Below are 12,361 nucleotides of genomic sequence, written 5' to 3'. Positions count from 1 at the left end.
TGTCCTGTGGCTCTCCACTATAATGGATGGAAAGACAATTACCTAGGTATCTATCGCTGAAGCTTGGTGGGATGAGAGTCTTGATGGGAATGTAGCAATGGAAGGGTATGCATTCTGTTAAAAGGAAACTGGTCTAGCAAAAGGGGTGTGTCAGGGTCCCCTGGCCTCTGACACAGACATACCAGAAGCAGGGAGGGAATGTGAAGAGGGATTAGGAGAATTACAAATGGACAGGCAGAAATGTCAGCTCAGGCATGCAGTAACATGGTAGCTGTAAGAGTTCCGGATTTAGAGGCAGAGGACCTGGGTTTGAATCCTAGGTCTGCCCCATATGACCTAGGTAACTCTGAACAAGTAAGTTAGTATCTCTGGGCCTCTGTTTCCTGGATGGAGTGAGTGATCTCTAAGGTACCATCATTAGTCTGAACACATGGTTGCAGACATGATAGCTGGGTTTCTGTGTGTGTGTGTGTGTGTGTGTGTGTGTGTGTGTATGTGTGTGTTGGGGGCTGAAAGGAGAAGGGGATAGAGTAATGTACAAGAATATTCAGATAGTGCAATACTCTTCTGGGGACCTTTGGACTACCAAAGCATAACTGTTTCCCTGACCGTGAAGGGAAATCTTATGCTCTGTTTTGTTCCCTGCATCCTCCACAGCTCTTCCTCTGTAGTATGAAGTCCAGTCTAGGCAGCTGTGTGGCATAGTGGATAGAATACTTGCCATTGGTTCAAGAAGATCTGAGTTTATACCAGATGCTTCCCAGTTAATATGACCCTGGGCAAATCACCCACACTCTCTGTGTTTTAGTTTCCTTATCTATAAAATGAGAGGGTTGGAATAGAGAGTTTCTAGAATTGTTGATTTCCATCAGCTAACTGCACACAGTCCTTATACTGGTCATTGTACTTTTCTCAGCCAACAGCTATGCCTACCACTACAGTTTAGCACTGTCTCCTCCAGAGTGTTTTTAGGGAAGTAGCATCATGTGTATCAATTATATCAAAGTATATATTTGTATAGTAACTTATTAACATAAGGGTGACAGCATAATGAACAACATTTGGGTAGGGATAAAAGGAGAAACCAAAGTGATATTGTTTGGAAATATATTACTGACCATAGGTGAGACTTGATTAAGGGTACTTGTCCTCAAGTAACTTCATTCAGCCTTTTGTGCTTTTGTTCAGAAAAATATATGATTCAAATAACAAATGTTTTTTGTAAATCAACTGTGATTTCGATATTTAATAAATAGACTAGTGATATAAACTTAAAACAGATATGTATGTAACATGGATTTACTAATCTGTGAACATATGTATCCCCTCAATATAATGTGTCATTGTTAAGGGCTAGGCCTATTTTGCTTTTGTATCTCTAATGTCTAGTATAAAGTAGGTGCTTAATAAATGCTTGTTGGTTTATAAATGATTGTTTGATTGACTGCTATAAACTACCTAGCCAGTCAGAGGATACGGATGATGCTTTCATAAAGTACATTCCAGAAATAGCCCAGAGGCAAATTATAGTAATGATTTACGTTTTACCTATGTGAATATATACTAAAAGTCTGTTCTGTTAAAAGCAAAGTATCTGATAAATATTTGTCATGACTTGAAGACAGTTTCCTCTTTTACAAATTAACTATGGAAAATGCTGTTCTAAAATTAAATCTAGCCAGTGAGCTAGTCAACAAACATTACTATGTGGCAGGTACCATGTTAAGTAGTGGGGATACAAAAAAAAAAAAATGAAACAGTTCTTGGCCTCAAGTTTTCATTATATTGAAGGAGATAATATGTACTTATATAAGTAGGTACAAAAGAGATTCAAGTTGATTTTGCTGGGGAGGGCACTATAGCTGGGAACATTAGGAAAGGCTTCATGTAAAAGGTGATATTTGAACTAAGTCTTGAAAGAAGCTAGAGAGTCTTAAGAGGTAGAGGTAAAGAGAGAGTATTTTTCAGGCATGGGGGACCACTCAAATGCAAAGGCATGGAGATGGGAAATGGATGTCATGTACGAGAAGACTCAAAAAGGAAGAAGATGGCCAGCAATATAGAATTGATGGGAATTTTTTATGAAAATGGTCTAGTAATATCGGAATTCATAATAATGATGAAAAGAAATGCAGGCCATAGTTAGACATTAAGAAACCCATTTCTTTTTTTAAAGGTATGATGGGAATATGGATAAAAAGAGATGAGCAACTATAATAAAATAAATAAATTTTGACTCCCAATTGTGAGTAATCCTGATGAGGAGAAAAGAGAAAAGAATCTAATGAAGCCAGTATGTTTCCTGATGTGCCCAGCTTTAAAACCACCATATATATGAGAGGTGGAAAAAAGGAGCATACAACTAAGAATGAATTTTAAAAGTTGTTGAAACTTCCAAAAACAGTGTCAGGAAGACTATTTTTTTTATGCAAAAGCTTTTTTTTTTAAGCTTTATCACTGCTTGGGAAAGATGGTATAATTTTTTTATAGAAAACAGAGAAGGCAAAACAACTCAAATCTTAGTCTGCTTCCTTCTTTTTCATCAAGGAAAATGATCCACAAATTAGAAAGGGTAGAAAAAAATTCCTAAGAAGGTATTGATACCTAATATAAGGAAGGAAATAATATAAGAGAACCTGGTCACTTTCAAGCAAGTCAGGTCTTTTACCTTAACGTGAATTGATTACACGATACTGAAATAACTTGTAGCTATCAATACAGAATCACAATAGGTAATTTTTTTGAGGAATTATGAAGAACCAGAAAGTCTCCAGAAAACTGGAAACAAGAAAATATCCATGTGACAACATAATCTAGAGACCTACTACTGAATTCCACAACCTACTCCAAGGCAGCCTGCTTTTCTTTTCTGGAAAGCATGCACTTGGCTCACTGGTGCCCCCTACTGATTTCTAGTTGCTACTATTGCCACTCTGCAGGTGGTCCTTCAGGAAAAGGAATAAACTTTTCTCTATTCATGTTCTCTAAAAATAAAGGGTCAACCAATTTTAGGCTATTTTTACAAGGGTTATTATAAAGCACTATAGAGAAACACATAGGAAGATTACCAAAACAAATGACAGGGGAAAGAGTATATTTATATGTGTATGTATGTATACACATGTATAATAAAATAGATATATGTGCATACATATGTAAATATGCATGTACATATATTGTGTATGTACATATGTCACACTTTCAAATATATACATGCATACACATTCATATATATATATATACACATATATATTAATCCCTATATCTATGGAAAACTCAACCTAGCTCTTTTTAATTCTCTCTTCCTATTTTTTTCAAGCTTGTCCTAGAGACAGTTGACCCACAACATCTTTGTGTTTCCCACAGTGCCTAGAATAATGTTACACATGTAGCAGGTGCAGAACCAAAATGTGTTGAAGGAATATGGAGTTCACCCAAGGCCTAATACGTTCACAGAGCTGACTAAGCATTTACGTGATATTTTATCAGGGCATAGTACATTCCAAAAATTCTTATCAGTTATTTCTACTACTCACTGTGTGGATCAAGCTAACACAAGTGATTGTTTCTAACAGAAGAGTCAACTGCAGCTTTTTTCATTTGTTTGGCACATTCACAGAGGGGTCATATTTAGGGTTAGAGTCCTCCCTCGCTGGCTTACTCACTAGAGCAAATTGAGTCTGTTTCTGGATGTCTGAGGTTGTTCAGAATGATAACAATACGTCAGAAATTTAACTTTCCACAAAATTCAATTCAAAACTCAAGCCAAGAGATACTAAGTTGCTTCCTGTTGTTAGCACAGAGGGTACAAAGACGAAAGAAGCTAGATTTGGACTCAGTAGAACATGGATTCAAATTCCACCTCTCACCTTTGAGACTTCAGTGACCTTGGGCAAATTCTGAATTGTCCTGAGCCTCAGTTTCCTCACCTCCAAAATGGGGGGCTTGGACTGAAGGACCTTAAAGCTGCTGTTCAGCTCTAAATCTAAAACTTAAAACTGAGAACAGCTTCTGCCCTCAAAGAGCTTACCTTCTCCACAAGAATATGGAAGGTACTCCATTACAGCATGCATATAATACTCTTAACTTTGGAGTTTAATGATCAGTAGAAGCTATCTAGGCAGCTTGTGTGAAGATTGTGTTCATGTAAGCCTGATTAAAACTCTGGGAAGACAAAACACCATATCTTAGTTCTTCTGAACCTGAAAACTTTTTATCTGCTGCTATTTGTTACAATAGATCTCATCAAGTGAGATGCCACATGTTATCAGTTGCTCCTTTGTGTTTCAGGAATCTTATAAGAAAAAAAATCACATTAAAAGAATTTTTTTGGTCCTATGAATTCTTTGGTATAGGGAACCTTAGCAAGGAAACTCCCTCATTAATCAACTCTGAAATTCATATTAGTGAATTGTCTTGGGCACTGAGAGGTAAAGTGATTAGTCCAGGCTCACATAGTCAGAGGAAGGACTTAAAGAGGGGTCTTTCTGGTTTCAAGGATAATTCTCTATACATTAAACCAGCAGTTCTTAAAATGCGGTTCAGGAACTTGGGGTCCCTGAGACTATTTTAAGGGCTCTTTGAGGTCAAAATTATTTTATTATAATACTGTTTTAAACTTGAATAATGTATTTATCAATAGATATAACCTACATAAACAAAAGCTCTTTTAGGGCAAATTCAATAATTTTTAAGAGTTTAAAGGGGTCTCAAGACCAAAAAGTTTGAGAACTACTGCTCTACACCAAGCTGCCTTAAACACTGAATTATATAAATGCTATAAGTTATATTATGTCACGCTGTCTTTTATAAGGATCAATTCAGACTGTGTTGGACAGATATCACATTTGGTCTTATTGTTTGGTATATGATCTTTGGTTATTTTATTGGGGGGAAGAAATAAAGGTGGTAGAAAGATATTTGACAGTTATAAGTTCATGATGGTTGTACATTAATGTATAGTGAGTGTCTATCTTATGTCCAGTATTTTTTTTTTGGAAAATATGATTTCTTTCATGTATTTTAAGAATTCCCTATTATAAAAATATCTTCTGGCCCCTTATAAAAATGCTTCAAACTTCTTGATTCAAATATGTGTTGTATTTTTCTTCCCCCCCTGTAGTTTTGTCTTTTGTATGGAACCAAGTTGGTATTCCAGGAGAGAGCATGGTACTTAGAGCATAAATACTTGACCCCAGCAAGCAGTGTGCAGATCAGAAGTCAGGTAAGGCTCTTTGCCATGGGGCAAGACAGGGTGTGGGTCATTAACAATTGGCGGGAAGTTGCTTTCTTAGCAAACAGTTCTTATCAAGCTGGTATCACTTGCCTCCTAAAGAATTTCAGTTCTTCTAGAATTTCACATGCATGCTGTTTTATTTTCTACTGCTATCATGTTACATTTCAAACTTAAGATGACAAGGAAATGATTCATTGTTTTTGCCTGAACTCCCTGACATGAACTCTCCTTCCCTCTCCCTGCCATCTCTGACTCCTAAAGGGCCTTTCTCTGGTTAACAGGAAAGAAAAAGAAAGGGAAGGAGGGAGGGGGAGAGAGAGAGAGACAGAGACAGAGAGATAGACAGACGGAGAGAAAGAGACAGAGAGACAGAGACAGAGATAGACAGAGACAGAGAAGACAGAGAGAGATAGAGAAGACAGAGGAAGGAAGGAAGGAAGGAAGGAAGGAAGGAAGGAAGGAAGGAAGGAAGGAAGAAAAAAAACTGTATATTCTTACAACAGGTAATACTACCTATATGCCTCTAACAATTCATCAAATAGTTACACAAGCTTGTGCTAGCAAGGGGGCAGCTAGGTAACATAGTAAATAGAGCACTGGCCCTGGACTCAGGAGGACCTGAGTTCAAATCCAGCCTCAGACACTTAGAACTTACTAGCCATGTGACCTTGGACAAGTCACTTAACCCCAATTGCCCTGCCTTCCCCCCTCCAAAAAGCAGCAAAACAAAACAAAACAAAAGGTTGTGCTAGTAATTGTTTAATAATGGTCACTCTGGAAGAAAAATGCACCTAATGCAATATTAAGTTTAATCTTCATTATTAATATTTTCCCCCTCTTTCTTAAGGTTAGGCAACCAACAAATCACAATAAGCCAAGCCCTGATTTGTAGCATTTGCTGATTTCTGAAATGTAAATACTTACACTGAATATTTAACAATTGGGTCTCATGCTCCAATTTGAACTGACTCCAGCACACTGGAGGGTATTTGTTGTTATTCAGTCATATCCAACTCTTTATGACCCCATTTGGGGTTTTCTTGGCAAAGACACAGGAGCAGTTTGCCATTTCCTTCTCCAACTCATTTTACAGATGAAGAAACTGAAACACACAGGGTTAAGTGACTTGCCCAGGGTCACACAGATAGTAAGTATCTAAGGCTGGATTTGAATTCTGGTCTTCCTGACTCCAAGTCTGCCACCCCATCCATTGCACCACCTACCTACCCTTTTTCTTTCTTTTTTTTTAATTTATTTACTTTTAGTTTTCAACATTCACTTTTATAAGATTTTGAATTCTAAATTTTCCCTGTCTCTCTCCTCCTCCTCCCCAAAATGGCATGCAATCTGATATAAGCTGCACATGTATAATCATATTAAACATATTTCCACATACTATGCTTTGATCTGCATTCAGACTCCATAGTTCTTTCTCTGGATGTGGATAGCATTTTTCATCATGAGTCTTTTGGAATTATCTTAGGTCATTGCATTGCTGAGCAGAGCTAAGTCTATATCAAAGCTGATCATCACACAATGTTCTAGCTGCCCTTTTCAGGGGAAGTAAATATAGTTTTTCCCCCACAAAAAAAGTTGGCCTGGTCTGTGAGATTCCCAAAGCAGGAGAAAGCCTGGATTGTTTCCAATAAGCCAAAAAAAAAAACCCAAAGAACCACAAAAGAGGGACCATACTATACTATACATACTATGTATTATATATTATATACTCTCTATCTATGTGTATATATGTATATATATACGTATATATATATATATATATATATACTCTACAGTACTATACTATACTATACATATTGTAGGGACTTCCTTTCTAGAGTAGAGTATGTGACTGAAAAGACAGTAAGTTGATACATATATATGTATATATACACACACATATATAATGTGTGTATAAGTATATAATTACACATGTATGCAAATACCTATATACACATGTTTAGCACTTAATACTTTGAGAACATATATAGCAGCTCAGTAGTATTGTAGAAAACACACTGGATTTGGAATCAGAAGAGTCACCTTTGAATTCTGGTTCTGTTACTTTATTAGCTGTTCTGTCTTGATTTCACTTCTCTGTGCTTCAATTGCCTCATCTGTAAAATGGGCATGATACTGCTTCCTGCACTCTTTATCTCTAAGTACTTCTGTGATTTGATTTTGCAAATTGGACAGCTCCACAAAGATGTCAGCTGTCATTAGCTCTCCCAAAAACTCTACAAAGTTAGGAGGGAAGGAATTACTGCTTTTCTTTTTCAAAACACTGAGGTTAAGTGACTTGCCCAAAGTCACACAGCTAATAAGTAACAGCCAGGGCTACAATCCTGGTCTCCTGAACAGAAGTACATTTTAGATTTGTCTAGAAGCTAGATTCATTTTTTAGGTTCCTTAGATTTCTGCCTGGCACACTAACATCTTAATTAGTAAAGAATACCTAAAGTCCCTGAAAGTGTTCCTAAGATTATAGGGGCAGATGCAGAGCAGGAAAATCCTTTAAAAACATCTGTTCTAGTCCCTTGATTCACAGGTATAAAAATTGGAACCCAGAGTGTGATATGACTTGGTCATGGTCATGCGAGGAAGCAATAGAGACAGTATTAAAAAGTAGATTTTTTTCTTTACTCCAAACTCAGTGTTTTTTATATTGTCATTGTGAAGGCCTCACACTATACACCATAACCATGCCTGGTTTAATATATGAATAGTGGTCTGAGTAAGCATTTATTAAATAGAGATATTTTATAAATATTAGAGAGTTCTACTGTATCAAGAAATGTTCAAAAGAACACAAAACAAATGACAACTAGAAATTCAAGGTGACATGCTATTGAAGGGTCAAGGATTTGTTGGTCTTGTAATAAGTAGGGGCATGCTAGAGTCAGCTCTAATGTTTGAAAGACCATTGTTAAATTTTTTAGTGTGAGCATTTATACCTTGGAAATTGGTAATCACTTTGAATCATAGTTTGGTTTATTGATTGTCTACTTAAGAAAATGTGAAAATATGGGGCCACCAGGTGGCTCAGCGAGTAAGAGCACAGGCTCCAGTGTCGGGATGACCTGGGGGATCAAATCCGGGCTCAGATACTTAGCACCACACCCAGAAATAACTGGTCGTGTAAACTTGAGCAAGTTACTTAACCCTGACTGCTTTAAAAAAAAAAATGTAGAAATATAGATTAACCTTAATGTGTGTGCATCTTTATTTATAATATACATACAGTATGTGTGTATATATATATGTGAGTGTGTGTATGTTATGTATATGTGTGTATATATATATGTATGTATGTATATTATGTATGTGTGTGTATTCCCCTTGGAAAACCTGGTTGTGAAACATTTAACCTCACACCTCTGGACACAGGACAATGAAAGATAACTTCTCTTAAGAGGTGAATATGCACCAGAAAGGGCACTGAATTTGAAGTAAGAAGACCCCAGCTTAAATCTTAACTGAGTACTTTACTATCTGTGTAACATCCGGCAAATAACTTTGCTCTTCTGTGCTTTAGTTGTTCTTCATTTGTAAAGTGGGGGTGGGGAGCCGGTCAGATGAAATGATTGTCATTTGTGAGTAATTACACCTCAGCCATAACTTCTCACTGCTGTTAGTTACTTGCTTTCTTAGTTTAGTGTCAAGGGAAACCCGAACAGTAGCCTGAAAACAATCTGCATCCAGTAATGTCTGGTATTGCTTTTACCTCTCCTGAGCAATGACACATACTTTGCACCCTCACATCACTTCCCAAGATCACCTTCTTTTATTGTATCTCTGGAAGGAAGAGGATTCTTCTTCACTTCCTTGTTTTTCGCTGACTAAGCTGTTAATCAACAGTATACTCACCCACCAAAACTATTGTTGGCTTACCTGTTCCTGATACACAGCTCAGTCAGCAACAGTGGTAGAAAAAATCATCTTTTCCTTTCATTTTTGAATATATCTCATAAGTTTTTCTAGGATGCCATCAGGGCAAAATTCCTGCCTGTGAACATTATATCAAGATTTCAAGGTTGTTCATTATATGAAAAAAGGTAGTATAGTGAATAGAGCATTGGCTTTAGAGTCAGGAAGATCTGGGTTCAAATACTGTCTGAGACATTTACTAGCTGTATGACCCTGGATGACTCACTTACATCTGTGAGTCTTGATTTCCTTGTCCACAAAAGGAGGAGTTTGGAATCAATAACCTCTTAATTCCCTTCCAGCTCTAAATTTATGTCCTATGATCTCATGTGCTTTTATAATATGTGTAAATAAATCTTTTAATTTTTGTCCCTAGAAAATTCAATGTACATGTACACACAAATTTCCAGTCTTTAATAATTTAGACATTATGATTGACCTCATTTGCCAGGTCCAGGCCATCAGAGAGACTGAGGCTTATGGATTACTTGAGCTCAGGAGTTCTGGGCTGCAGTGAAGTTAATAAAAATTGGGTGTCCATACTATGTCTGGTACCAGTATGGTAAGCCCCTGAAAGCAGGAGGCCCCTGCCTAAAGAAGGACATACTGACCCAGGTCATAAATAAAGCAGGTCAAAGCTTCCATGCTGATCAACTGACAGATTGTCCCGTGAATGACCATTGTACTTCTAGTCTGGGTGAGACAGGGAGACCCAATCTCATACAAACAAGCAAAAACAAATTTATATACAATATATGTATATATGTATGTATGTATATGCTTAGATAGATTAAATAAATAGACATATACTTTACTTTCCAATAAGAATCTGTATTAAGGACCAGCAACCCATCAGAAGCTCATTTTAAGTGACAAAGCCGTTAAGTGTTGTTCCAATTTGGAATTTTATTTCCATTTTAGGAATTGGGGATTCAAATGCCACAGGGAGGGAACAGATAAGGTAAAGAAGAATTGCATATGCAAATAATTTAGGCATAAAAAATAAACCTACCTACGTGGTACACTAGATGTGGAGTTAAAACAACTGGAGATGTTTACCCTGGAGAAGAGAAGACTCCATGGGGACATGATAGCTGTCTTCAAGTATTTGAAATGCTCTCATGTGAAAGAGGGATTAGTTTTGTTCTGTTTGTCCCAAGGGGCAAAACTAGTAGTGATATGGTGGGAGCTGCAAAGGGTTCACTTAGATTTCATTTCCAGGGGGAAGAAATGTCCTAACAAGGAGGACATTGAAAAGTGAAATGGGCTGTGCTGAGTTGAGAGGGGCTAGTAGAATCTCCTTAGTGGAGGTCTTCAAGCAAAGACTGAGTGATGACTTATCAGGGTGTTAAAGTGGGCATTCTTTTGGAAGCAGGAGTTAGACTAGATGGTTGCTGAACTCCCTTTCAGCTCTGAAATTCTGTAAATCTGTATGACCTGGGATCAACTCCATGCCCTGAGTTTACATCTATTTACTACCTATATATTTTTTTAGGTAATCAGGGTTAAGTGACTTGCCCAGGGTCATACAGCTGATAATTATCTGAAGTCTAATTTGAACTCAGGTTCTCCTGACTCCAGTACCAGTACTCTTTTCTAGCTACCCCATTTACTACTGATATGACCATAGGCAAGACACTCCTCTCTGAGCCTCAGTCGCCTCATCTGTGAAAAGAGAAGGTTGGACTAAGTGGTATCCAATGTTGATTCCAACTCTGAATTAATCATCCATATGAATATTTTTTTTAAAAAGGGACCCTATAGTAACCCGACTGCACACTTCAGTAATATTGCTTATGTCCACTAAATTCTACATTCATCTTTTCTTTTTTAATTTATGAAATAAAACAAGCATTTCCATCTTTTCAAATTTTATTCTAGAGTCTCAAATTAGTGGCATGAGTTCAAATAATTAACCAGTCTTGATTCCATACCCCTATTTAAAACCAGCACTTAAAGTCACTTTTAGTTGAGTATTTAGTAGCCTCATTTCTCTTATCAAAGGATTTGTTTCCTGAAATTTGATACTACAGCTGTCCACGTTCTCTAGTCAGTTACAGGTCAACATTTGAACAGTGGTTCTCAGCTATGTGTCAGAAAGCAAGTTCATTGTATTTAGATGGTGATAAGAATTCGAGACATGTAGCTTGTTGACATCTGGTGGCATCCTGACATTCCCATGTGTCTACTGAGACGCACAGCCCAAATAGGATTTGGAGGTCAAATGAAAATATCCAATGCACATCCTGAAAATAAACTTGATAAAATGTTAAAAATTGGTTTTATTCCCCACCCCTGCTACCCCACCCTTCCCAAGAATCAGTTGATTTTAAAAGACAGATAAGAATGAAACTGAAGAAGGTAAGGGAGGGCTGTTCTCCCTTCACGGTATTGTTACCATGAAATTGTGTGTGTGTACAGTGACTCTCAAATTCCTTCCAAGTTGTTTTGATTACTGTCGACAAGCACTTGCAGGAGAGGATTGTTGAATGTTTGGGCCCAGTGAAGCTATTCTTCCAGAAATAGAAGTTCAATGTTGGCTAGCCCATGAATGTTGCCCTAGGGTGAAGCAGAAATGTAAAGTACACCAGCTTGGCATCTTTATAGTATAGCTCAGAGGAAGGATGCACAGAATGTGTAAATAGAGTACCACATGTTACCAAGGAAGACTCGGGTGAGAGTAGTGGCATAGAAACATAATCAGGAAACATGAATGGTCTTAAGAAACAAAGCAGAACTAGGAGAACAACTTGTACTATGATATCAGTTTTGTAAAAATGAACAGTTCTGAAAGACTTCAGAATTATGATCAATACAATGATTAATCCTGACACCAGAAGACAGATAATGTTCCTTCCTTCCTCTCTTGCCCTTTCTTCCTTCTTCCCTTCCCTTCCTCCTTCCCTTCTTTTCTGTCTTCTTTCCCTCCCTTCTTTCCTTTCTTCCTTCCCTTCCTTTCCCTTTCCTCCTTTCTTCCCTCCCTCCCTTCCTTCTTTCCTTTCCCTTCTCTTCCTCTTTTCTTTCTTCTTCCTTCCTCCTATTCTCCCTCCCTCCCTCCTATTCTCCCTCCCTTCCGTCCTTCCTCCCTTCCTCCCCTCCTCCCTCCCTCCCTTCCTTCTTTCCTTTCTTCCTTCCTTCCTTCCTTCCTTCCTTTCTTCCTTCCTTCCTTCCTTCCTTCCTTCCTTCCTTCCTTCCTTCCTT

General features: G+C 37.6%; 1 protein-coding gene across 1 annotated transcript in view; it reads left to right on the top strand.

Annotated features, from left to right (window-relative positions):
- Positions 1-12,361, top strand: part of ACOXL (acyl-CoA oxidase like) — a 553,504-nt gene that overhangs the window by 501,058 nt on the left and 40,085 nt on the right. Inside the window, exon 18 of the mRNA XM_069075565.1 lies at positions 5,123-5,224. Coding sequence (XP_068931666.1) covers positions 5,123-5,224 — 102 coding nt within the window. The remainder of the gene's footprint in view (positions 1-5,122; positions 5,225-12,361) is intronic.

The sequence above is a fragment of the Petaurus breviceps genome, unplaced genomic scaffold, assembly GCF_028583685.1.
Source record: "Petaurus breviceps papuanus isolate PSGF00001 unplaced genomic scaffold, PetGlider_PUasm1.0 90919, whole genome shotgun sequence".
NCBI classification, from domain to species: Eukaryota; Metazoa; Chordata; class Mammalia; order Diprotodontia; family Petauridae; genus Petaurus; species Petaurus breviceps.
Note: the sequence above shows the minus strand (reverse complement) of the source record. Positions and strands in the feature narration are given on the sequence as shown.